A 27,372-nucleotide genomic window follows, 5' to 3' on the forward strand; every position below is an offset into this window, starting at 1 on the left:
TAATCTAGGTTTTGAAAGATTATGACCTCACAGGAAAACTGAACTGAAGTGAACTGAAGTGAGAAGTTAAAAGGATGTCATTAAGGCCATTAAAACCTTTTTTTTTTCTCAGATTACACTTGAAAACATCATTAATAAGTGTTTATGGTGGCTGTCATGTATACTGGTGTTTGTGGGAGAGACAGTAGGGGCTTTCCTTGTCTTTAATATCCAGCTGTTTCTTTAATCTGAAGATTTAGCTGTCCCATACATATCTGCACATTTCTCCCTACAAGCTTTGATAGTAATGTACTGTCCTGGAAGCGTGCCAGGCCTCACTCAGAGTAGAGGATAAAAAAAAGGAAAAAAAAATCACAAATCCCCTCAGAGCTGACAGCTTGGGGATTTTTCCACCCATATTATTATTATTTGCACATCTCTATCACGCTGGATGTGTTCTAACAGTTACTTTTGTGACAGAAAGCTAGTTTTATTCACATCAACCTGTTGTGAGTACAGCTGTGGTCTTAGTAAAGCACTGTATTGTTTTTTTCTTTTTTTAATTTCAATGAAAGTAAGAAGTCTTAAATTGTATTTCCATGTATTTTAACTGGTTAAAAGCAGAAACACCAAATAAATGAATAACTAATACTGTTGAGCTGTCAAGGTCCCAGGTTCTGATGCAAAGAGAGTCAGGCAGGTATTTTAATAGGCTCCACTCCCCACTTGAAACCCTACAGAGGATAAAGTAGGTATAACTAATTGTATGGTGCATAAAAACTTAATACACTGCAACACTGTTAGTGAAGAGCCCTGACAGGACTGGAGACAAGAACTGTCAGATGATCAAATAGACCATAAAACTTTCCTTGACCACTTTTTCAAATAACTGAACCTAAACAAATCTCCTTGAAATGAAAAGTGTTTACATTAGCCAAAATTCCAAATCCAATTTGTCCTCCAAGCCAACAATAAATACAGATATAGGTTAAACTGTACAGAGAGAGGTATATGCTTATATAGGTAATGTGCATCAATATCCATGTACCATGGTAGCACTGAAATATAGATATCAGCTTTGCATTGTGTTACACCCAAATTATTTAATTAAGAAAACACTTTGAAGTAGTTCAGTATGCATGCATAGTAACTTCACTCTGCCAGGTCCTCGGGGATATTTTGTTGATTTGTCTGTAATGTTGAGACTAAAAAGGGTCTAAGTATAACCCAGCAGAACACCCTAACTTAATAAAAACATTCTGGTAATCAATTTTAACCCATGACACTCTCAGAAGGCTAAAATTTCTCTATTACAGAAATGTGACTGCATTTTCGGTTTTCCTATCTTGTTTTTTATGTTCTTTTTAGCACTTCAGACTCATGACAAAACTTTGACCATGTAGATATGAGCAGGTACAAGTTTAGGGTAAATGTAGTACTCTTGGTTTCAAGACTTAACTTATTTCGTCATTACATTGAGTTTCAATCTGAATCAGATGACCTCATATACAAAATATATCATTATAGTGATATATTAATTTCTATTTATAGATGTATTTTTGAGTCGTTGTTATAGACAGGGAGCAGTAGCGCACGTAAAGGTTGAGGACCAATAGACTCATTCTTCGTTACGTGCGGATTTGCAGCTCCGACGCATGGCACCGCTCCAGCCTTAAATCTGTGTGACTTTTGCTCCGTGAGCTGAGCAGAGGGATGGAGATGCGGAGAGCGCAGCATCAGTAGCACCGCGGTTTGAGCGCAGGTGCTTCTCCACAGAATCAACCACTCACAACAACACAGACAGAGACACAGCCGACCTAAATTACTTTAGTAGCGCAATTATTGGAAAACTCCCGGAGGTATTCGGCAGTTGGAAAAGGAAATTAATGAAGAAGGAGGGCGAAGTAAATTGCGCGACTCTAGCGTGACAGATGTTGGAAAAGTCTGGCTGAATGTAGACCAACCGAAAAGGGAGAGGAGGGAGAGGGAAACCGTCCTTAACAGAGATGAGTACGCCTTTCTGTGGGAGATGGGCAGTGAGAGTTTAAGCGCTGAAGGCTTTAATGCGATGATTCAGGTGAGTTTCTTTATTTTCCTACAAACTACTTTGTAGGGTTCCATGAACCAGTCATAACAGAAATAGGCCACACTATATTTATTTAAAGCACGAGTTGAGCTTAGGTTTGGTCTTCATCTTAGGGTAGGTGACTCTAAAACGAGCCAGTGTTTACTTTATATTTTATTTTTATGTGGAATCGCTAAAGTTCGCATTCTTACCACTAGTCGCAGTTCTGTGAGAACTTAAACAAAACTGAAAAAAAAAAATGAACCAAACATTTATATTATTTATGTATTTGTAGCCTACACCGTGTTTCTATAACATTTAGTCCAAACCAAGTCTGTAGAATTGCAAAACAGATAGTAAAAATATCATAACAGTTATAATGTGAAGAACTTTTGTGCCATTTATTGTGAGTTGTCTGGAGATTGCCAGGGCTGAGTTTAAACACTGACCTATATTTTATTACTTGAAACCACAAAGATAAACATACCTTTAATGTCACTTTAATGTTCAGCCAAGTTTTTTCTAGAGGTCTGCTTGTTTCTTGTTGTTGTTGTTTGTGTTGTGGAGTTAGAGTGTCCATGGGAACAGTAATCCTCAGGATAGTTTGTTCCATAAACCTAAAAAAGGGCCACAGCAGACTTTGTTTTAACAGCGTTTAGGCAGGATTACTGACAGCTGTAACTGCAGCCTCATTTCCCCTGGGGCAGTGCAAGTCCCTCCGTTTGTCTTTATACTCTATACTACTTTGTAGTATACGCCACAGTATTTTCAGTACTGTCGCTGAAAGATATGTTTGTCAGTTTGCTATTATTAAAGATATGATCATCACCTCACCTGTAGTCAGGATCCACATTTCAGTGAAGGTACAGATATGAACTCAGACCAGCAGCCAACTCTTTGTCCCCCCCTCCTGTCATAATGAGGACACACATCATATCGGTTGTGGCTCAGGAGGAGCAGATCACCATCAAGGGAGAACCAAGGATTTGACACTTGGGATTCTGCCAAATGGCAATTTAATCAGAGGGCATTTTATGCACAGGAAGTATGTCAGTCTCCTTGTTAGAAACTGATTTATCTGGACTGTTATATTGGGCAGCCACTCCAGACCTCAGTTGATTGGAGCCTTAGGCAAAGAAGTACAAGACAAGTTTTTAATTGTTTTTCACTTTTATTGCACAGCTTCAGTGGCAGATATATGCAGCTGGGTCTTGAGGTATGTTGGTTAGACAGTGACTTTGCATGCTAATGTTGTGGTGAGTTTATACATTTATCTGTATTATTGCTTGCATGATATCATAAAGAATGAAATTTTTCTCCTTTGTTTTAATGTTAAAAAAACTTTGATGATGAATATTAAGGGCTTTTTTGTACTGCGGGAAACTCAGAACCTTTGAATTTAAATTTCAGATCCCACTTTAGGTCAAAGTAGGTAAAATTAAGTGGAGTATAATCAGCTTTGGTCTGCTTTCTATATGCTCCCAGGTAGAATCCAGACATTCATTTTATACCTGCCAAAGAAATGATCTTGAAGAGCTTGGCCAGATAAATAGTGTAGTTGGCTCTTTGGTGGAAAGAAATATCATCACCCCTTCAGTTATATATATATATATGTGACTCACATGAAGACTGAAATTATTATAAATTTAAATTAAAACATACTTTCTCTTCAACTGTCAACACTGTCAACCATCCCACTTGTTTTCTGAGGTAGAGATTTTAGACAACGTTTTGCTTAATTAGAGTGTGCTGTCTACACGATTAAAAAAACATGTTTAGCTGTTATTTGGCAGCTTGAACCTAAAACATTTGTGGAAATAAATATTCTGTAGAAAGAGAAAAAATCTTTACAAAGAAAAAGCAAGCTGTTGTATAATATTAGGTTTGTATTAATCCTAACACACTGTTTGGGTCAAATTTGACACATTTTGACATAGTCAAAAAATAGTCTAATTGTTTACTGTTGTATTGCTCTTATACATTTTTTCTACATTTTCCTTGTTTTTGAGCAGATTTGACCCATATCTTTTTAGATGGATTTTAGATCTATCAGTGTGGGTCAAATCGAATAAATGATGGTTTTAGGGGATCTTTGAAACTGTAACACTGTATATTGTTATGCGACATTGGTGACAGAGGACAAGAGAGACCTTTACACTGTAACAAGAGCATCACATCACCTATAGCCCTTTATTATTTCCTCACATATCGCACAGAGACAGGCACTGACTGATCATGGGGTAATCTGAAAAACAGTGAAACAGTAAAACAACATATATAGGAACAGAAATCATACAGAGGTCAGAGGGTGATTTGAGACATGGTGCCTTGACATGAGATCTGGAATAGATAGACAGACAGACAGACTATTTACACATTAAAACTAATCTGTAGTTCAAAAACTCTTTTACGCACGTATTATGAGGGAATCCTTGGCTTTACATACTGTAAAGGCACAGATTAAATTGGGCACTTTTGTAAATTTTGATTTGATTTATTATATAGCACAACTTTTGCTCATGTATTTATGGAACTTGTGTTTTCCTAACTTGTATGGTTAATTACAAGCAAACTTTTTTGTTCAGCATCCGTGAAGACAGCTTAAAAAGAATACTTTACAATACTTCAAAATGACACACATTTCCATATAAACCCATCACATGAGGAAAAAAAGAGACATGTAGGTGGGAGATTACTTCACTGCAGCTTTGACTTCTTTCCAACAGCAGCTTCTTAATACCAGGCTCCGCCAAAGAGCTGTCTGGGAGAAGGTATATTTTAGCCTGGAACAATGCATCCTCATTTCCCCAGCCGCAGTTTCAATCTTAACAGCTATGAGATTAACATCACAGTTCCATTTAGTACTTCTGCCCCCCCCCCTTTCCTTTTTGTGCAAAAGCTAAATCTCTTAATTTTCACATAAGGCCATGTGCGGTTTGCCTTTTCATCAGTCTTAACTTATCCTGGTTTTGGAGGGATTGCACATGAAAACGACTCGTGTACTGTATCCAGGGCAGGATCTGCACAGCACATTTGAACTCACAGTACACAACACTCACTATTCAGGCCACATAGTCATTTGAAGTCCTTTTGTAGATGAACAGAAACATCAGATGTTTACTGCCACTGGAGGAATGTAGTCAGGGCTTGAGTAAAGACTTGAAAGCCACTGGCCCATTGCTTGTGTTAGCAGCAGTCTTGTGTTGTTTGGCCATGAAAAAGAAAAAAATATGTAATAGAGGATTTCTTTCATGCTACATGTTTTTCTAGGTTGTGTTTCCATTTTCATGATGCATGCGTCCTTTCCGGTTTATTCTATTATTTTATTCATCTGTAAGCCATTAACCCATTTCACATGCGAAGACTAACCCAACGTCCAACAAAGAGTAAAGCATAGGCACTTCCTAAGCTTTTTTATGGTAAGCGTCCCGGATTGTTTCCTTCAGGGTAAGATATTGTGAGGGCAAGGAAAGAGAAAATCAAAAGGGGCATGTTACAGTATGTTACTCTTATTCTGTTTGTGTATTTTTATGACTCTGATGTTTTTTTGATCTACTTAATTCTACTGGTTGTCAGTCAGTGAGTGTGCTTAATTTTATCATCAAGTAGTTGTTGAGTCATACACTGGGGCCATTCAAAGCACCTCACTTCAGAAAAAATAATGTATAGTGTGGTGGTAACACAGTTGCTAGTTTAATTCCAGACAAGGACATAAATCCCCTTTGGGTGTTGCAGCAGGAAGGTCATCCAACCTAAAACTCTGCCAAATCAAACATGCAGAGCTGAAAGTTAGCATGCTTCAAACCATTGTTGTGGTTACTGGAAGCTCGATATGTCATATACAGATTGAAACCACAGTAGGTCTCAAGCTTCTCGATCAAGCTGTTTTGTTGTCATTCACACAACTACTTTCATCAGTTTTTGTATGTATAACTGCGTGCAATTTCATGAATGTCTACAAGGACATGCTGTTCAAAAGCACTTCCTCATTTGTATTATTCATTGAATCAAGTCTACAAAGGCACACAGAAAACAGTCTGTGAAGAGATAAAGAGAATCCAGTTTGATGCAGTTAGTATAAATAAGGCTGTGACCTCAGGGCTTTTGCTCCCCCTTTTAGTGCAGACATTGTGAACACGTATAAAGGGTTTAGGCTTTAGAATTTGGGCTACATTAAACATGAACTAGTTTTTCTGAAGCAAACTCAACTTCTTAGTAACCTACCCTATCTTTATTCGCTTTATCCGCTATTGAAAATATCACTTCCTGTCCGCTAGGAAGATTTAAAAAAGCAAACGTCTTCAGGCCATTAACCGGGTCCTTTTTCTGACCCCATTTAGCCATAGTCATAAAGGCTGGACAATATTTGCTCTAGGTCAAAAAATAAACAAATAGAGAACTAGATGGAGTGGCCAATCAGAAATTTTCAAAGAAATAATTAAAAGTAATTAATACAGTATTGTGAACTGGAGTAGTCAAAAGCTTATGTCCTTCTTGTCACATTCATGGCTACTGCTGGGCCTCACATTGTAGTATTTCTTTCCATCTACATGGTGTAATTGATTGCTTCTCAATGTAAAAATACAAAACTATGTATATTAGACCTAAAATTTCCCTCTTTCAGAAAAAGAAAAAGCCGTATTGTTTAATGCTGTTACTCCATCAAGACGTCTTCACTGTGTTTTGGTGGAAGATCTAATGACAGAGCGTGTTGTACGCTGTTCAAATCACCAAGCTCTTTAAAAGAATACTGTCTCGAATTTAGCAGTGCAGTTCTTATCAGAACTTTATCAGACAATTTGGGTCATTCCATCTCAAATCTATGCGGGTCTTCTACTCGACCATCTCCAATTTGCATAAAAATGTTATGGTCCAAAGTTTTTTCTTCTCAGTCAATTTGTATTTTTTCTTACTTTTGTTCTCTTTGGACAGATTTAGGACAAAAATTATGCAGAAGTTGGATGGCAAAATTCTACCATGTTCATAAATATTCATTATGTCCAATTCGTCATTGACGATGACGAAGAGTCCCACTCAAGGCACTGACAATAAACCCCCATTTTATGAAATTAATAAGAAAGGGGACTTGACCAAGTTTTTTTTTCTTTCCCTTTTTTCTGGTGAGATGGGACTAAGTCACTTTCTGAATAGCATTGATTTGTTTCCGTTTGCTTTTGTGTTGCTAAGACTGTCTAGGCAGGCTTGTGGTAGTAGCCTTGGCTGCTATCAGATTAGCATTAGCATTAGGTCTTCTAAAAAAGAAAAGCTCAACCTGCATAAAAGGGAAGATTATGGAGTTGGTGGATTTCTGTGAAGTAAAAGTTCATTCTGTCTTTGGTGTTTGTAGTGATTTTATAATTTGGCTTATTTTAGATAAAAAAAAAATATTATATCGGGAAATGTGATCAGAAATGTCTTTTTAAGACATTTTTTAAGGACTTTTAAATTTCATTTGTTTTCTAGTTTTCAGTTCTCAATTTTCTCAATTTAGGCCTTTTAGCTATTTTACCTCTTAATTGTTTTCCTTTCCCAGATTCCTCCAGATCATTCTTTTCTCCTACTGTTACTTATTTCTACTATTTTCTCTTCCCTTTGGTTCTTTTCACCGTACTTTTCAGTATTTCTTTATTTCATACTTTTATATTTCTTCTTTTTACCTCACACATTAGTTTTCTCTTTAATGTTTAATGTGTTAAAGTGTATTTTTTTTTATAATTTTCTTTGCACGTTACTTTTGCTGGTAATCTTTAATTCATTGGAATTGTGTAGGATCCAGGTAGTTCTCCTGTCTTTTGTCTTTCATCACTATAGAAACATAATTTATCAATAAGCAGTTTAAGACCCATTCTGCTGTTCTGATTGCAGCTATATTCTGCACTCGGTATGTAAGTTGTCCTGAATTATTGAGTTTTTCATCTATGATCTGTTGCAGGTTAAGAGCCCTCAGCTCCCTATTAATGTGTGACCTCCCATTATCTCTTTGTTGTATAATGATGGATCCAGTGCATCATATCAGTTAGCTGAGATGACCTCATTTGTCACATCACATAGGGTGCTGCGCTGAATCTAATTCCCTTCCCTCATTTATTTGTGCTATTATTAATATTGCAGACGGTGCACTTTGCATGACGTTGCACAGAGTCTTAACTCTCTCCTTGTCGGAATGAGGAATTACAGCAAAGTGCTTTACCCAACACACAGTCTGGAACAAGGCTGATGTGAGTGAATCTGTCACTGTGACCCAGTTCCACCACACATTAAATTGGTAATCACACCAATATTCAATCACACCATACTTAATGTGTCTGTTCTTTGTTCCGTCTTTTTTTCTCTTGGCAAAATCAATGATAGTGACATGCATACACCAAGAGATAATAGAAACAGAAAAAATACACAACTCTTGAAGACAGAGGCACAGAGACACACGCTAATTATTTATAACCAAGAGCTTTTAAAATTTGGACACTGTTATGATGGGCGATAATGGAGTTTGTTCTTGAGAAAAATCTTTACCATGTTAAAATTAGCTTCATAAATCAATCAGTGATCTTTGGCAAACAATTTATACAGTCCTATTTGTCCCAAGCAAAAGCTTATAACCATACTGAGATATTTTCTTCTTTATCTCAGTTGGATGTGTCAATTTCAAACATGCAACCAGGCAAGAACAATCCTCCTTTGCTATACTCATATATTCACAGGTCTTTGCTTTCCTCCCAGCATTTTAGAAGGTGATCAAATTAGAAATGTCTTGCATGTGCTCCACACAGTTTGTAAAATGTTGGCAATGAATGCAGAGATTGCGTAATGTAGACATGAATTATGTGAAGATTAGATTCTACCATCACAAACTGGATTACGTAACAACACCTGGCACCTGATATGTAACTGCCTATTATTGTTTCATTCATTAAAATTTGCATAACATATCTTAAGTCCCGCAAATTATATATATATATAGATATATATATAGATATAGATATAGATATATAGATAGATAGTAGCTACATGATTGTAGTATTAATCGTAATTTTAAACCTAAAGAACTATGAGAAAATATGAACCATATTTCATTTTGCATCTGTTATGTATATCTTTAACATTTCCGTTGGAGCTGTTTATAAACCCACGTGTTGCTCTTCGACTCTCCGATAGGCTGCTAACTGCAGCCAATAAATAATCGTGTAAGGTTTCTCCTATTTGGACAGTATTCATAAACCAGTTGTGCGGCCAACAGCAACTTTAGTTTCTTTAGAAGATACACAATGCTGTTGAGTTTATATACAATTTACAAAGCTACTGAGCCAAGCTTGCTAATGTTTAGCTGATGTAAAATACATCCATTGGCATATATTTTATGGCCATTATAAGCTTGTTTACGAGCATCATTATAAATACACAAAGACATTAAACAGAATTTTTTTATGGAGCACCAAATTTAAGTCTTTTAATATCAAATATTTTTTAAGCCTTTTTATAACTTTTTGTTTTTAAGACCAAGGAGAAAAAAGTAATAAAATGAAACATGTATGTACTTGAATAATACCGTACAAATTCATAGTATAGCGTGGCCTAGATGCAAGAACTCAGAGCGTTATGCTGGGTTAACATTATGCAATTTTGTGATGTACTCGATGAATGATGACAATGTAAAAGAATAGTGTCAATATTGTGTTTGTGGCTCTGTTATACTGTAAGAAAGTTCAGTATTGGATGGCATAACTGTGTTGTACAGTACACAGTGCTTTACTTTAAATTCAGAACAGTAAGGCATGCTAATCTGTTTGCCCTATTTTAAAATGCATTGTGTTTTCATGTAACCTTTAGATAAAACACAAAGTTAGTGTACCTCAGGTTGTTTCGCAAAATGTTTCACAACATGAAAAAACATAACTTCACATTATATCAGATCCAATATCAATTTTAAAAAATTAGGGCATTACATGTAAGTCCTTTGCTAAGTATAACTGCTCTTCTTTCTCCCCATCTTGTCTTTCTTACATTTTTCTCAACGACGTTATCCTGTACTCTTTTCTGTCCTTGGAAAATGCATTAGTGTGCCTTCAGATAGCAGACACATTGTGTGACAAACTGCACACTGCACAAACAGTTAGTGACATTTTTTGAGCTTATAAAAATATTGCATTTGAAATTGCTTGCCACTTAAAAAATGTTTCTGCCTTTGTGCTAGCTTCTCTTCTGTAGGTGCTGAAGTATTACAACCACAACTTATAAATATCCAAAAAAAAAAAAAAATCCAAAACCACAGTTCCAGATCATCCCTCTGCATTTTAACCCCTGAGTACAGCACTATAAATGATGCATAAATTATGGTTTTGCTTCTTTCATCTCTTTGTATACAAGTGATCAATTCACCTTGTCTTTTGCCTTTTATGTGTTATATATTTATGTGTTAAAAAATTCTCAGAGATTTCATTGGAGAAGAAAACTGAGTTAAATTTATACAGCACATTTAAAAGTAGAGTGTTTTGTATGCTCCAGTCGTGGGACAGTATACAAACAAATAATGGAGGAACTATATTGTGGGCTGCAATTCATTTCTTATCATCCAACAGTTTGTGTGCACTAAGCTTGATGTCTGGGAGTAGTGTATGACGTCTCACAGTGTCCATTTAATTTATAGGATTGCTAAAATCTCAGAGTGTAGGCGTATTTAGAATACTAAAGAATCCTGTCACCCAGCTAAAAACCTTTTTAATTTCCTCCTTCTCACTAAGAAGCATTAAGAAAAGAACATCCATGTTCCAGAATAGCATCCTGAAACTTTACATCACTGTGACACACTAAACTCAGTACAGCAGGCTAATCAGCAGGTTTAAACAACTGCACAATAAGGCACACAAAGGACTTCAACAAATGTTAATGCTTTTAAACTAGGCCTTTTTACCAAATTGCCTTTCGTTATATTTTGCAGGATAGATTTTGCAAGTTTATTATTTAAAATTAGCTCAGTTCAGAAGTTTAAAAAAAATAAATCTTGAGTTTTTTCACACTTGGGGCCATTTTTTCCATCAAGTGTGCAACGTGTTTCGGCTACAAGATTCTGCATTTTCTACATCTGAACACCAGATCGATAGATCTCTGCAATATTTTTAGTCCATCATACTCTTTGGCAACCTTGGGATCAAGATTTTTTATAAATTCAAATTATTTTGAATCTTTGTTTTTGTTGGTTTCAACAAGATTTCACTTATTAGCATAAGTTAGTGACCAAATGTGTGACCCTGCTCTCAATGGGGTAAAACTATAGTCGGTACTTTTGCAACTGTAGCTCCTTTTGTGATTCAGTTTTTCTCTGAGCTTTTACACTTGTATTTCAGATATTTTCTTTATAGATGTGCCTCCTGACATGAGCTTGTTTACAAAGACTTCCTCAGATACACCCAAAGGGGAAAGACCAGGAGACTTGTGTTTTCTTTCTATGCACTGAACAGCTGTTCTGCCAGTAAACCCTTTAATATTTGCTGCTTGCATGCAGGTCTCAGGGGCCGTCACATTGTAGCAGGTGCCAGAAACCCTTAAAAAAAAATGGAAACGCACAGCTCCACCATCTCCCCCATCAAACGTGCTTTTAACAACTTGAGTGCACACACCCACACAGAGAAGACACAAATTCATGCTCTGTGATCCCTGCACTGTTGTTCTGTTCCAGTCTTTTTAATTGGGGATTTGAGCCAGGCTCTTGTCTTTCTCACTGTGACAAGCTAAAAATAGCCCTTTGACAAGTGTCAGAAAACTCAACCGGGCTCAGACTGTGCATTCTGTGTCAGATGGGGCTGCTTGGCGCAGGGATTCAAGCTTGGGGCATCGAAATTCAGTGGAGTGGATACTGCCAAACTGTCATCCTGTGGCCCATGTGAGCTCATGTTCCTGTTCCATGCACCTGTTGCTAAAAGAACTTTTCTTTTCATCTCAGTAATTGGATTCTGTCTGTCACAATTCTTCACATTTTGCTTGAAGTCCTTTGGTGACAAAGCGATCGAACATTAAAGAACTCAGCTAAGGTGGAACTTTAAAGGGCTGAGTTTCAGAAAGACGTCCCTCAAAGCTAATGAAACCACAGTGCAGGCTACAAGAGAAGTTCAGGTTAATTGAGAGTCATTGCCTCTTTCTTCCTCGTGGCAGTGTTTTAGCAAAGTAATGATGCAAATTGCTTTTCAGTGAGTAAATACATGGATCATGTTAGGTTTGATGAATAAGAGGAACAGCAAAAATGTCTCATTTAAGCTGTGTTTCACATTTCTGGCATCAGCATAAACAAACAACATCCATACTCATGAAGCCATCTCAGTGACTTTAGTAGTCACAGCAATCATTAATGGTATGCTACTTTTAATTTAAATCATTATAATCTTAATTCCTGTGGAAGAACACAGCAACTTCGGACAGTGAAGAAATGACTGAACCTGCAGCAACACTAGGGCAAAGAAGAAAGTCCAAATGTTAACATGGGTTGGAAACTAACCACAGACTGATGTAAGGTGATAAGAGCCCGAGCTGAGAGGCTTGATGAGTTATGTCTGATGAAAGAACAGAGAAAGGGAAAACTGAACAGAGTATGGAAGGTGAATTATGTCGAACAATTATGCGACAGTTGGAGCCCATCCAAAATACTCTGCCAAAGAATTGTCTGATGAGATGTTACATCACTGATATTGTTTGCATTTTGGCAATGTGAGGGGTTATTAGGTAAGAGCTGGCATCTTCTTGGCTTTAGGCGAGTGGATATTTTTGACTCATGCATAAAAAGGTTTTTGCAGGGTCATCAAATGGCAGCTTCATATTGGTCAATCAGAGTCTGCAGTATCTTGCCAGACTCTGGCAACATAAGCAAATCCCAGGAACTGGATGGAACAAGTTCTCACAGTGATCAAACAGCATGCTTACTAAACAGAATTAAACTGAAATGAACCTGAAGTGACTTCTTAGAAATGACTGCAGGGTATTTCTAAGAAAAATATATAATAAAGAAATACAAATATACATATATAATTGAATTAACCAGAAATAATAAAACACTTAGAAAGACTGAAAAGAAATACAGGAAACGTTTTATTATTAACAACTCATTGTGATTCAAAAATGAAACAAAATATAATAAAAATAAGTTATTTGCAGAGTGTGATTTTCAATAAATGATTTTTTAAATCTATTAATTTAAATTGGTAGCTTGTTTTGGAAAAAAATGTATCCATGAAAATAACTGCAACTATAGTAGGCAAGACTATTAATCCTGTTTTTGTATTCCCAAAGGTAACCACAGATTTGTATTTATTTATTTTATTAAATGGATTAATTTAACCCATAGTCTCCTCATCTTCAGTCTTCTTTTCTAATTCCCCCTGTAGGAGGTCTTCTGCAGTGTGTTGACCCTCGTTTGCCTGCATAACTGCAAACAGTACTGTAGTAAAATATGATGATCTGCTAAACTCTTTTCATCTTCATCTCATTCAGTTAGCTGTGTAGCTTTTGGACTGTAATGACCTATTGTTTCTTAGTGGCATATTGTAAAGCCACACATGGATCAAGGTAGATTTGGAACACAACCAGAATATCCCCCCATGCATGCAGCAGCAGCTGTACTTTCAAAGAAGCCCAGTCACTGACAGGGAAAGTCATTTGCACAAAAAACAAAATTGAAAGTTGCAGCACTAAGAAATGCTGAGGTGATATTTAAAAAAATAGATACCTCTGTATATATTCAAATTTTTAAAAACAGTAAAGCTTTTAGTATTTTTATTTTTGTGTATTTGTGTTTATCTTGACAGCTTAGCGTCTTAAACCAATAAAAACCATGCTGTAGTCAATTACTGTGCATGTGTGAGCAACTACAGAGTAACACATATTTAAATGCAGGGAGTTCTCCTGGAAATACAGATATAATGTCTGATTTATTTTCATTTGTGAAGGTTACAAAATTTAAGGGGGTACTCAGTTTTCCATTTGTGCCAGTCTTTGACAAATGCACTGACAGTGCACTTTTTGTGTATGTTTTTCATTCTAATGAGAAATTGTATTATTAATAGAAACAACAAGTGTTTCAGTATGATAGAAAATAGTTAAAACAATTAACACTGTAACATGACACTCATGTGACCACAATCCACACAGGGTGAGAAATAACAAATTCATTTATTTCCCACTTTCTAATTTGATGGATGGGTCAGTCCTGGGTATAACTCTGGAGTCGTGACCTTTGGCTGGACTGTATCTTTATGGTGTGCAGATAGACACAGGGGAGGTGTGAAACCAATTGCTGATTGGCTGGAAGGTCTCGGCAACTGACAGGGTACAGGCCTGGGATATCTCCCAGCTGTCAGTCTCTGTCTCTCACAACTTAGCTCAGGGGGGGGGGGGGGGGGGGGGGGGGTATCAGCATATTTAACTTGTGAACCCCATCAATGGACAAAGTAAACCAATGCAGTTTTGTAAAATACTATATTTGCTACTCATGGTCCATTTCTTTAGGTTTTTATTTTTATTTATTTATTTTTTTACAGTTTTTAAAGAATATAAATTTAATACCATGTTATGTATTTTTTGCCATTTTTAATAGTTGAAGAACTTGAGCTTGAGATCACATATACTACATAAAATTAGCATAACAATTAACCTGCAGAAACAAAATAATAATAATAGTAATAATAACAATAATAATAATAATAGTTCACAAACACCAGTAATAAAACGTAGCATTTTACAGCCGATTTGACTTTAGCTGTGGTCAGTAAAAACTGGGAAATCACCAACTATGCCTGGCTGACGTCCAACATTTATTGGTATCTTTCTTGTGTGACTGCACTCTAATATATTGGTCTAAAAGGAGCCCTGTGAGTCTAAGAGCACAAGTGTTGGGTTTGTGAGTCAGCGCTCCCAGCCTGCCAGTATAAGAGCTGTTTGCATGAAGAACAAGGATGAGACAAAGACTGTAGAGCTCTGGGACTGTTGGCAACTCAGGCACTCAGAGGAGAGGCTGCAGCGAGGGTGGGTCCACACTCTGGAAACTGTTTGATGGTGAAGAGTAAGCTGCAGCCGCTGCAGGTCAGACACAGTTTGGCTTTAGTATTTTGAGGATTATTTTTGTATTGTATCTTTTTTTTTATATGAAAGGAAATATCCTGTGTGAGAGCAGTTCAACTTCTGGACTTGGAGGTTTTCATGCAGCTGTGGAAAAGTGTTAAGAATTAAGATTTGTTTCTTTTAACGTCTGTTAGGTAAGATTTGTTCTTCATATTTTAGCAGGTCTTAGTGGTAGTTGTTGGAGAAGGGATGCATAATTTATATTAGATTCTACATTCATCATTTTCTTAAATTCAACTGGCAAGCCAGACAGCAGCATTATGTAATTTACTGATATTTCACTTTGCAGCATTTTACAGACAGCAGGGCTCTTTTTTGACTCTGTTCCCTAAAGTTTGGAGGTTGCTTTTACTTATCACTCAGTTTCTTCACTGATTATTTTAGAATATGTTCATACAAGATTTATGCTGTAATATTTTCCTACTTAATTTGTACCAACAATGGAGGCTGCTTTGTGTTATCATGTCTTCTAAACATCTATATGAAAATATGTTTATCATTATAGTGCTTTACTCTAAAGCAACACCGTAGAGCAAATTAAGGTACAATTTAAACAAAAGATATTTGTGCACAAGTCTTGATGGATTCAATAGCTCTAACACTGACTGCATTAATATTCTGTTCATAGTTGTGAGTAATTAGAACAGATTGGCTATAAAAATAGGCACTTTCTGTTGTTCACTTCCTTATGTAAAAATGCTGTTGCAATGCACCTACTGACAAGCAGAATTAATTATGCAATATACTGATTGCAGGACTCAAAATTCACACAATCTTGAATTCTTGATTTCTTTCACTTTGGCAGTGATTGGTTTAACACACTGGTCAAATGGTTGTCTTCCCCTCATGTGAGGTGCACACTGGTGCCTCAGACACTATTCTGTGTGTTGCCAGATGCTACAAAATGAATCATTTAACTCACAGGACTGGGTTGCCTTCTGAGAAAGCTGTGTTTGTGGTGGTTTTTAATCCATTTGGTTTGTCCTGCTAGGAACACTAAGCTGATTAAATAGATGGGGTTAATAGATCTTACAACTAATAAATGTTGAAACTTACTCAGCCTGTTGTGGAGTTGCCATTTTTTCACTTAGTTAACCTTGGTTTTTCTGATTTTCTTTTATCCTCAGGTGACACAAAAGGGCATGTTGTTGACAGAAAATCATCAGTGGACTTAAGCTTGACTCCAACTTGACTGCCACTGGTTATGAAAATCTGCACTTCAAAACTAAAACGGTATGTTTTGATTAAAATGTAAGCTTGTGAGGGCAGTGAATTCAATACAAATACATTTTGCTTACACTCTGTCTTAGAAACATTAAGCTCCTATAGAGAAAAACATCTTTATAAATGTTTTTAAAAAAGGTAATTATGTGCATCTCTTTTCAGGCCGGGCGTAAGATGTTTGTGGAGTCAGTCGTCCGATGGGGCTTGTGGAGCATCCTGCTCCAGTTTGGACTGGGCGTATCTGCAGGAGGCTGTACTCCAGGCTGTCTGTGTCGACCTGAGCCCAAAGAAGTGATCTGCTCTGGAAAACACTTAAATTCAGTGCCAGGGGCCTTGCCCAGTGATGCCAGACGTTTGGATTTATCCCGCAACAGGATTAAGACTGTGGGACGCCGCCAATTTTCTGGCCTTGTGAAACTTCAAGAGTTGGACCTCAGTGATAATATAATCTCCATGATTGAGGTAGAGGCTTTCCTGGGCCTACAGAATCTCAGGACACTTCGGCTTAAGAATAACCGCCTCAAGATCATCCCAGTTGGGGTGTTTTCTGGCCTGTCCAGTCTAAAATTTCTGGATTTGAGCCAAAATGAGATTTTGGTCTTTCTGGACTATACCTTTAAAGAAATGGTAAATCTGCAGACACTGGAAGCTAGTGAAAATGACTTGGTCTTCATCTCCCAGCGTGCTTTCTTTGGTCTGCAGAATCTACAGGAGCTCAACTTAGACCGTAGCAACCTGACCTCAATTCCCACTGAGGCATTGTCCCAGCTCCAGAGCCTGACACGTCTACGAATGCTACGCCTCACCATTTCTACACTTCCCAACAATGCTTTCCGTAAACTGCAACACCTGCGCAGCCTCCTGATCACAAACTGGCCAGCACTGGACACTATAGCTGGCAACAGCCTAATTGGTCTAAATTTGACCTCGCTTGTTATCAGTAGCTGTAACCTAAGTGCAGTTCCTTATTCTGCACTTCGTCACCTGGTGTATCTGCGCTTCCTGGACCTGTCCTATAACCCCATCACTGTTATCCAAGGTAACCTGCTTGGGGATCTCTTGAGACTTCAGGAGTTACACTTAGCAGGTGGCAGCCTACTACGAATAGAGCCGGGAGCCTTCAGGGGACTAGCCTATTTTCGCATGCTTAATGTGACATCCAATCAGCTCACTACTTTGGAAGAGAGCGCCTTCCATTCTGTTGGGAACCTTCAGGTGCTGCGGTTAGATGGGAATCCCCTAGCATGTGACTGCCGGCTTCTCTGGGTGTTTCGTCGCAGAGTGCGCTTGAACTTCGATGGACATCAGCCCACTTGCTCCTCTCCTGATACAGTAAGACAGCGTGAATTCAAAGACTTCTTAGAGAAGGAACTTCCAAGGGTTTTTACCTGCCGCCCTGCTCGCATCATGCACCGTAGGCCGCAAGAGGAAAGAGTAGAGGAGGGCACTACTGTTCTCTTTTCCTGCAAGGCTGATGGGGATCCATCACCATCTATCACCTGGATCTCATCCCATAAAAATGTGATTTCTCCAACAGGAAGAATCAGAGTTTTACCAAATGGAACTTTAGAAGTGCGTTTTGCCCAAGTTCAGGATAGTGGCACGTATCAGTGCCTGGCAAGTAATGCAGCTGGCAATGACAGTCTGACTGTCAGCTTGTATGTGAAGGGGCTCCCACGCAACCGAAACATGTCTTTCGTCACAGAGGAGGGCTTGGTAGAACCTTCAAATACCCAAGCTGCAAACTCCTCAGCTCAAATGGCTAAGCCATACCCATTCGATGCAAAGACCTTGATCATTGCAACCACCATGGGCTTCCTGTCGTTCCTTAGCTCAGTTGCCATCTGTTTTGTCTTCATGTTTTTCTGGAGCCAGAGCAAAGGTCAAATTAAACACACTGCAACTATTGACTTTGTTCCTCGGTCTTCCGTGGGTGGAGGGGGAGGGGATGGAGGTGATGGTGGCAGATTTACCATGAAACTCATTTAAAGCTGAGTTAGAATTAAAAGGAGCGTTTATATAGAATTTGAGTCCTTCTGTATCACTGGTGATTTCCACTGAGACACTCAAAAACCAACACTACTATTTAAACACCCCCTAAGAAGGCAAATCGGAGCCAGTGTGATGCACTTGTGCCAGTCCTCTTCTAATTTTAGAGTTGAAAGTTCCATCTCAGCACCAACATGGCTGTGTTATCTAACTAATGAATATCTTATGATCCAGGGATGGGATAATGTTAGCAGATTGTAGGTGGAGCTGTCTGCTGGTTGCTGTGCATTTATTTTCAAAGACTTGTACATGGAAAAAGCAATTCCTTTTTTTCTTTTTTGAAGCATGTATTTACTAAACAGTTATAAATCTCATAGGTTTATGTAGTGACTGAGACCACAGTTAGAATTTCACAACTATCATATTTAAAAAGTACCAGGTGCTTGTTTAATCATCTTTATTGTACTAATGTGCTAACTTTTGTTTTCTTTTGCCAACACAATATAAGCCAAGCTAATTCTGGTTAATTCTGCTTAACAATTGAGGTAAAAGACTGTCAATTCAGCATTGGTTGTAAGACTTTAACATGTACATATATAGCCATAAAGCTTTTGATACATGCAATAAATTATTGGAGTAGAGTAGCCAAATAATTTCTTATTCTTAATTCAATTGTTACATTTTGGACATTAGAACTTTTTAGAACGTTTCAAGGTTGCTGCTTTGGAATTGATAGCTAACCCTAATGTACATAGGAATGTATCCTTTCCCTTTTCAAACAACACATTTTTCAGGTCTGTCAGTCTTTTTACAGATGTAGTTAGCATGTGATTGCATTTGATGAATCTTTGTTCAATCAAAAATTGCATTGATTTTGCTTTTTATATAAATATATACAGCAGGAAAAAATTTAGCTTTATATATATATATATATATATATATATATATATATATATATATATATATATATATTTCTTTTGTAGCCATCCCACCCCACCCTCACCCCTTAAAGACACACACACACACAAGCTAAAAAAACATGTGCCTCAGTAACATTCTCACCATTGACAGAGAGAATGCTCACCTGATCATTTTCATCTTGTAAATATTTAGGTCAAGGGCGTTTGTGTGTGCACTGTTCATTCTGTCATTTTATCTAGTTCTGCGGATTAGTGTCACTCAAATAATGCACTCTTTTTGTGTGTAAACTGAACCGTGTAGATGCACTACGCACAAAGCTTTATTATGCCATGAGAGAAGGATGTAGGTCTAAGGATGCAGCATCCACATGTTTGTCTATTATTTGATATCTTGTAAAAATGACTTTTCAGTGATATGTCATTAAAAGCCTACATTTAATTCTGGTGTGTATCCATGTACGATGATTTATTTGCAATGTTATTGAATTAGAGTGTTTAAAAAGCATCTTATCTCTGCCAGCAGATCTTTACCTGAAATTATTCTATTGTTGAAAAAATTGGCAGCTTTTAGCTTTTTTTACATAACGAAAGCGGTAAGTCTATTGTGAGAAATGGGTGTTTCAGTTTGATACAAAACGTAGCCTTGTTGCCTCACTGTAAGACCGCAAAGCTACAGCTGGCACTCAGCCACACAGATGTACATTTGTGTTTTTCTTTTCTGTGAAGTTGAATGATTATGTGTACAGAAGAATGCTGGTATGACTGCCTTTTATTTATTTATTTATTTTACATTTTTTTCCAGAGCCACGTGTACCACATACAAAATTACAAATAATCTATTTAGTTAGACATTTACTGTCTTTTTCCTTCCTCCTTACCTGCATACATAATTTTTAATGCTGACTCTCTGTTCACAACACAATATTGTCCCTGAGTGTGAGATAAATGTTAAATAATGAACCCTCGTTTCACCTTAGCACTCTTCAGAGACTTGCAGTAAATTCACTGGACAGAAAATAATTTTGTTTGTCTAATGCAGTTGCCCAGAATAACCCAGAAAAATGGAGGACAAAAAATGATAATCACGTGTATGAGCAGAGATTTAAACCCTTTTGGATTACCTCTGCATGTCTCAATCTGTTATATAGGTCTGTCTGGCGGGTGCTATCCTCCAGCCCAGCTTGGCCCGTCATATTATCTATTTTAATACAACTATGTGCTCCCATTGGACAGAAAGCCAAAAAGGCAGATTAAAGTGGTGTTTATAAGTCACTCCCCTCATGACTGGCATGCTCACACCACTGAGAACACCGTGGTCTTTGCTCTTAGTTCGTTTCAGACTCCTCTATTCTTAATGTAACTATGGAAACATTTCTTTACAACATAAGGTGCATTTTAAATTTATGACGTTGGTATTTATTTGACACTACCCTTAGTGACACGGGAACAGGCTTAACACCCAGACCATCTAAACTACAACCAACTAACAAAAGTCTCAAAGCAGAGTACTGGTTTTTTATTATTATTGTTCTTTATTTTTATCTTCAAAGAGTGAAAAGTCAAGCTCCATTAATTTAGAAAACACTTTTATCATGATGTTTTGTTGGGGCTGATATTCTTAACTATTTCAGTTTTGATTTAAAATTGGCTTTGTACCCTTAACTGCTGTAATTTCTCGTTTTATCAGGTGTGACTCAGTTTCAATTGTCCTAGTGTGGACATAAACGGTCTCTGCAGCCCTTTAGATAAAAGACCCTCAGAAAAGAAAAGAAAGAGAAAGAAAGAAAAGACCTCGCTGGCAGTATTACTCTAACTAAATTGAACATGATGCTACATTTTCAAACAGAAAAAGGTGGCTTAAGGCAGATAGCAGGCTTTTTTGATATGAATGAATTTCTAATATGATTACTCCTTATGATGATTGCATACTAGAAAAAATAGTAAAACTACATTGTATAACAAAATGCTGTTACCACAACCAGATATTTTACTGCAAGATTTGCTATTTCATTAGAAAATGAACAACAAAGCTTTATATGTAATACTGACATGCTCAATATGAATATTTTTTCAGGCTTTCTACACACGTTTCTTTAAAGAACTGTTAAAACATTTAGTGAGTAGCAGTCAAAACGCAGGCATCAGCTCTGTTTATTGATGTTTTGTCCATGTAACTCATAGCTTTTTTATGCTGCTGAAGTAAATTACTGTGCTGACTGTTTAGTCACAATTACTAACTCTGTTTGATCACTAAACTCGTAGATGTTCTTTTATTTTATGTTCTATCCTGGTCTTATCCCAGCGCAACACAGTTGAAAAATGTTGGTGGCACTATGAAAATAAAGTCAAGTGAGGGAATCACCAAAGCTTTCAGGCCTAATCCTCTTTAGGGCATCAAGACTTGTACCAAATCTCATCACAATCCATTCAATATTTTAGATTTCTCGCCACACTGGACTGACTGACATTACTGTGCTGTGGTGTGCAGGATTTTTATTTCACCTGCTCAAAGAACTAATGAGCAATGCTATCAGTAATAATACATTACAGAATTTTATGTCACTTTATTACTGTGATATGAAATAACCAAACAAGACTGAAAGTATTCAGTATTGCCTGTTTCCACTGTTATTCTGCAGTTACTCCTACTGCAGAATAGAATAACAAGCATACTGTTATTTACATCACTAATCTTTAAGTGTTTCGTAACACTCTCTAAATAACCATTTTGCATCATTTAGCTTGAGAACCTTTGAACTAAAAGGGAAGAATTAAATTAATTACAAAGAAGACATAGGCACATGCACATACTCACACAAGGTATTTGCTAATTTAATACTAATTTACATGAAACTTTAAGTTTTTCAGATCAAGTTTTAATATGCTTACTTTTAAAGCCCGATCATTATACCTATGTAAACAAGTGCTTAACTAGATTCATTTTAGTTGGTGAGTTTTATTTAATGGTAATAAAATATCTTTCAATAATTTTCATTTTATTTTAATTAAAAAAGATTTTAAATAATTAATAAGTTATTAAAATGTCACAGTCAGAAATCATTGTTATTTACCACGACTACAAACTGTGTTGTTAACTGGTTGCTTCACACATTAATGCAGATGACAGTGTTTGAAATATCTATGTGACAGTTTTAGGCTTGTTGTCTGTCCAACTATGGAGAAAACAAAATGAGCAAGCAAATTAATCATACTATCTGTTAAAGGTTAATTCATTATCATTAAATATCAGATTTATCTTGCTTCTGTAAATTGTGTTAACTGTAAACTGCAATTTGACAGAAAGACGGTCTTAAAACTGACAGGACAGCCTTGTTGTAATCCTTAGTTTTAAGTAATTCCCAAAAGGTTGATTCTGTTCAGCGTTTTCAATGAGAGAAACGTTTCCTCACTCTTCCAAGTGACTTCTTCAGTATTAGTTTGAATTAATGAAACCAAGACTAAAAACCCTGCTTTTGGCGCCATCTGGAGGTTGAACATTATACACCCAAATAAACGAGTACATGCATTATTTCATTGTTAAGCGAGGAGATTTGTTTAACAAACACATAAGGGTTTATTGTGTTAAATTGCTATTTGATCAGTAAGGAGTGAAAGCATAAAGAGTGGGAAACCAGTTAGCTAACTGTAATCTAGATACAGTGCATTACTGATACCAAAGCGGAACGCATGCCTCAAACAGACATTTTTTTCCCCTCCATGTCATACATGAATTGAGCCTCTGGATTTGCAAATATGTCTAGATTTGAATTGGTTTGTGGCATTTTCATGCAAAGCAAGATGATGTTGCCTAATTTGTATTATCTAGTTAAAGACTTCTTCCATGAATCCAGATCAAGACTGAGATCTGGATCAATTCCATAAAGTAATCACTTTGAGCTTGGGCCAAGCCCTACCTTTAGTAAATATTTCATGCAAATTTAACCTTAACTATTAACCTTAATCTTACAAAAATTGCTGGTGGATCCATTAAGGATAATAATAAGTAAACATACAGACCAAACACAGTACCGTACAATGCAAAATATGTTGCCATTTGATGGTAAGCTGTTGTGGCCTGAGTGTCCTAAGTTACGTATGTTGTGTACAGTCTATCTGAAATCTCCATATGCTTTTAATAACCATAAACATAAAAATAATAAATAAGTAACTAATCCACATATGGATCAGAATATATCCCCCATGTGCCCCTGTGTGAATTCAATAAAAAAAAAAAAAGCCAATTATGAATGAGTGTGTAGTTGATCTTCCATTAACAAGTGAGGGTGACTCTCTGACTAAGCTCAAAGGCCTTGATTATAAGGGGTTACACAAGGAGACAGTAAAGGCCTTTGAAAGAAGTTAAAAATGGTAAATTGCCCCCCTAGTGGGCGGGATTTCAGAGGCTTGTTTCTTCCAGGATCCACCTGTGTGCCTCATAACGTGCTTTCTCAGTGAGGGAAACACAGGAATGCCTCTAATTTGTTTCTCAATGTGCTATCCTGCTGATTTCCCTCCAAGGAGCTCACTGCTCATAGAAATTTCTCACAGAAGCCCAGATGAAGGTTTAGATAGCGCCTACAGAGAACGATTTTATGAAAATGGAAGCATCTGTTTAGTTGCCTACACTAAGAGGCATTCACCATTAAGAGTGGTTCAGTTTTTCAAATTTGAGTTAGCTTCCGTAATGCAAGCGCAGCAGAGTAAACCTGCTGATTCATTCTTATTCAGGCACTCAGGCAATTTATGGAGACATATTGATTAGATATTACAGTGAGGAAGTTGCTGAAATATCATCATTGGTTGATGGTAAAACTTGATATTTTTTCTGTTAAACTTCCAATCCCAGACATTTGGGGTCTCTCTGATGGTTGCTATGGGTTTCTGGGTATCTTGGGTAAAATATATCAATAGTGTCAAGGTTCGAGTTTTTGAGGAGGAGACAAACGACTGCATGGTCCTCAGTAGATGTCAAAATAGTGGTTTTTATTATACACATCTACATGTGGGGAAGATGAGCATCATAAACCTTTCAAAGCTGATCTCCCCCGAACAACCATGTCACAAGGCTTTTATTGCAATGATGACGTCAAATCACATGATAAGTATCAGTCAGTTGTCAGAACTCAAGAAGTTCTTCTTATATGGCCTCCAGATGTTTCCACTCAGTCCAGCACTCAGAGAAAACCAGTGTGTGCGGTGTGTATATCTATTCGTTTCGATTGTGAGTGTGTGTATGTCAAACAGGGAGCATGTCCTGAGACGCCCTCACAGTTCTCCATAAGTGTGTGCGTATCCTACATGACTATGTAGGTGCGTGTAGTGTGGACTTAAATGTGTGTACTCTGTGTAAGTGTATTCAATTGTTGTCCAAAACCAAATATGGGGTTGTCTTTAGTCGGCCTCAGTTTTGACAGCATTACATTGGAATGTGTGGGGAGTGTGTAGTGCATGTATCTGCAGACCTCTTATTATTGCTCAGTTTAACATAGATATAAATCAAAGATTATTCTGTCAACTGATTCGACAATGCTAAATGATTGATTAATGATAGTTCTGACTATAAACTGTCACCATAAGAATACAAAATAAAATATCTCTTGTCCACACTAGGCTTTTAAAGAAAACTCATTAAGTGAAAATGCTGACTCTTTTGCAGAATTATCAACCTCAAGGAAATCCTCTGCAGACATGTAATGATCATGTTACAATGCCTATAGGTGCATAATAGACTGGAATTAAAATTAGGTTGCTTATGATTAAGGACGTTTGAATAATTTAGTTTGCCATATATTTAATTGGCATTAGAACATTTTCAAGGCTGTACGATGACACAAATGTGCATTATACCTTTAAGAGATACCGTGTACGATTCAAAATATCTATGAAAATCATTTTTTATCAGCAACAGGTATAATGTGTAATGCCTACACGCGCCAGCTGTAAAGCAAAAGCGACGTGTTTGCGCTCGTTTTTGCACTCCGAGTTTTCATTCCAGCGCCCCTGCTGAAAGGCTGCGCTCCCCCCTGTGCCTTTTGTTTCTGAGGTGGAGCCTGATACCCCGACTTTGCCAAACTGAATTGCCGGCGAAACAGACGGACAAGACAGGACCGGAACCAGCAGTCGTTCTCACGGCTCTGGGACGTGGCATATCTGGGGGGTCAGGCGGCTGCAAGGAAGAAGAAGGGTTTGGGGGAGCGCTTCGTACGGTTTAGTTAATTTCGCAATCGACTTCACGCTACAGAGTGACGGGAAAGATGAATTATTTCGTACTGCTGTCGCTTTTCGCCACGGTTATCGTCGGAAAGTCACCTCGGCTGAAATTTGTTCTGCGTGGTAAGTAACTGCTGTAACCTTCATATATCGTGATGTTCTAATACATGCAGCAAATTATTTTTAGGAGTCAAGAATGTTTTGTGTTCTTATTTTGTGTACGGAATGAATGAGTGAATACTTGCACTGCTGGAGAGATGGACGGATGAGTGGATGGAGGGATGAGCAGATGTGAGTTATGTCATGGGGTAATGCACCCGTTTTTCAGTACTTCCTATTATCTTTTGTTTTCCTTTAATTGAAAAAAAAAACCCTGCACACATAAAGCCAATAAAAACAGGGCTACCTCTGGATTAATCTCTGAAAACACCCCCTCCCCCCCGATGTCCAAGTAGTAAATTACGCGCTCCGCCGTTCAGGCCCTGCACACATGTCCCCGGGCTATAATAAGACGAGCACCAAGAAGAAAGCGATTTTTTTTCCTGTATAAATCTCAGTTTTAACAACTGTTAATCTAATGTAGGCCTACTGAAATCAGTTTCTTTGTGTTACCATTTTTTCAGGTTTCTCCGTGAGCACGGTCTGTCCAATCTGTATAAATTGGATATAATTTGTGCAACTCGTGCCTTTCTATCCGTCTTTTTGCCAACTTGTGTGTTCCGTTTATCTCAGAGCATTACAAGTTAGCGGTGTGTTCGTGTCTAGTTTGCATAGACTCTTATTGTAGTGGCTGTCCCTCCATATCTTCACATCTTCCGGACGCACAGAGCGGAATAAAACCACAAGTGCTTAAAAGCAATATTTCCTCTGCCAAGAGGGGGAACATGGCGCCTTTCCCCCCCTAACGCACGTCAAGGCTGTACCCTTTAAACACCCGTCTGCCGCCGCCGAAAAACATCATTACTGTGAAATATGACTCTTTGGAGGTTGGCACAGTCACTGTGCCTCCCGCGTCCTTGCGGAGCTGCAATGCGGGACACGGCAGCTGCTTCACACTGCAGAGGAAGGGTCCTATTCAGTGAAAAAGAGAACTGCTTTAGTGTAGCAGACAAAATAAATAAATATATCCTATATGTGTACACATGTACAGAAAAGCCAAGATGAGGACAGGGAGTGTGGAGCAACGAATGGAAAATTCCAACCCGCCTCCTTGTTATCTATTCCACTCACGCCTTTTTACACCTCACACAGTCCTCTAATATATTCAACAATCAATAGAGATGGGTGCTGTGTGTCAAGGTATTGGTATCTCTAACCCTCCCCGCGGATGTACAAAACGCACAAGATGACGGCCTGGACGTGCGTGTCATATCAATCAAATTCATTGTTACGCAATTTCAGGGTTAGCAATGAACGCCTATCCTTAGGACACACAAATCCAGAGACACACACAATTACACATGGAACACTGTCAGAGGAAATCCATCAAAGGCGCAGTCTGAAGCTTCAGCACCTCGGACAGCTCCGAGGTGCTCTAATGGTGAAAATATTCTCATTTTGTAGGCGTTTGCCAAATGAGGACATTAAACAGGGTTTCATACCTTCACAGAGTTGTTTGAAGGTTATAATCTTTCTTTTTCCTTTTTTTTTTTATAGATTAAAATAGTATTTCCTTTAGTGGTTAAGATAGGAGCTGGTGCTTTTGATTACGATATTATAGAAGCAAGGGTTGGAATTACTTTGCATTCATTTGGTATAGACTAGACCTTTGTCCAAGTCCATTACAATAAGTGCATTCAAGCTAAGCACAGCAAGCTTTCATCCAAACTGTAAATATCTCCCCCCCCCCCCCCCCCCCAAATGACAAAGAGGATGCAGGTACAA

The 27,372-nt window shown here is 37.6% G+C and overlaps 2 protein-coding genes across 5 annotated transcripts in view; both read left to right on the forward strand.

The window, feature by feature from the left end:
- The first annotated feature begins 1,679 nt into the window (after positions 1-1,679).
- lingo4b (leucine rich repeat and Ig domain containing 4b) lies at positions 1,680-19,264 on the forward strand. 4 transcript variants are annotated; one of them, XM_082552949.1, is made up of 3 exons: positions 1,680-2,056; positions 16,273-16,378; positions 16,532-19,264. In XM_082552949.1, the coding sequence occupies exon 3, from the start codon at positions 16,544-16,546 to the stop codon at positions 18,356-18,358; it is 1,815 nt and encodes a 604-aa protein (XP_082409075.1). In that variant the 5' UTR covers positions 1,680-2,056; positions 16,273-16,378; positions 16,532-16,543; the 3' UTR covers positions 18,359-19,264. The 4 variants fall into 4 exon arrangements, with proteins under 4 accessions (XP_082409075.1, XP_082409076.1, XP_082409078.1 ...); XM_082552950.1 differs by lacking the exon at positions 1,680-2,056 and adding an exon at positions 3,202-3,260; XM_082552952.1 differs by lacking the exon at positions 1,680-2,056 and adding an exon at positions 15,042-15,106.
- A 6,185-nt stretch (positions 19,265-25,449) lies between these two features.
- The window catches only part of LOC309717447 (semaphorin-7A), a 41,267-nt gene continuing 39,344 nt past the window's right edge, over positions 25,450-27,372 (forward strand). The window contains exon 1 of the mRNA XM_082552037.1: positions 25,450-25,611. Coding sequence (XP_082408163.1) covers positions 25,533-25,611 — 79 coding nt within the window. The 5' untranslated portion in view covers positions 25,450-25,532. The remainder of the gene's footprint in view (positions 25,612-27,372) is intronic.

This window comes from Aulonocara stuartgranti (assembly GCF_965226115.1).
Source record: "Aulonocara stuartgranti genome assembly, chromosome: 11".
Classification (NCBI taxonomy): Eukaryota; Metazoa; Chordata; class Actinopteri; order Cichliformes; family Cichlidae; genus Aulonocara; species Aulonocara stuartgranti.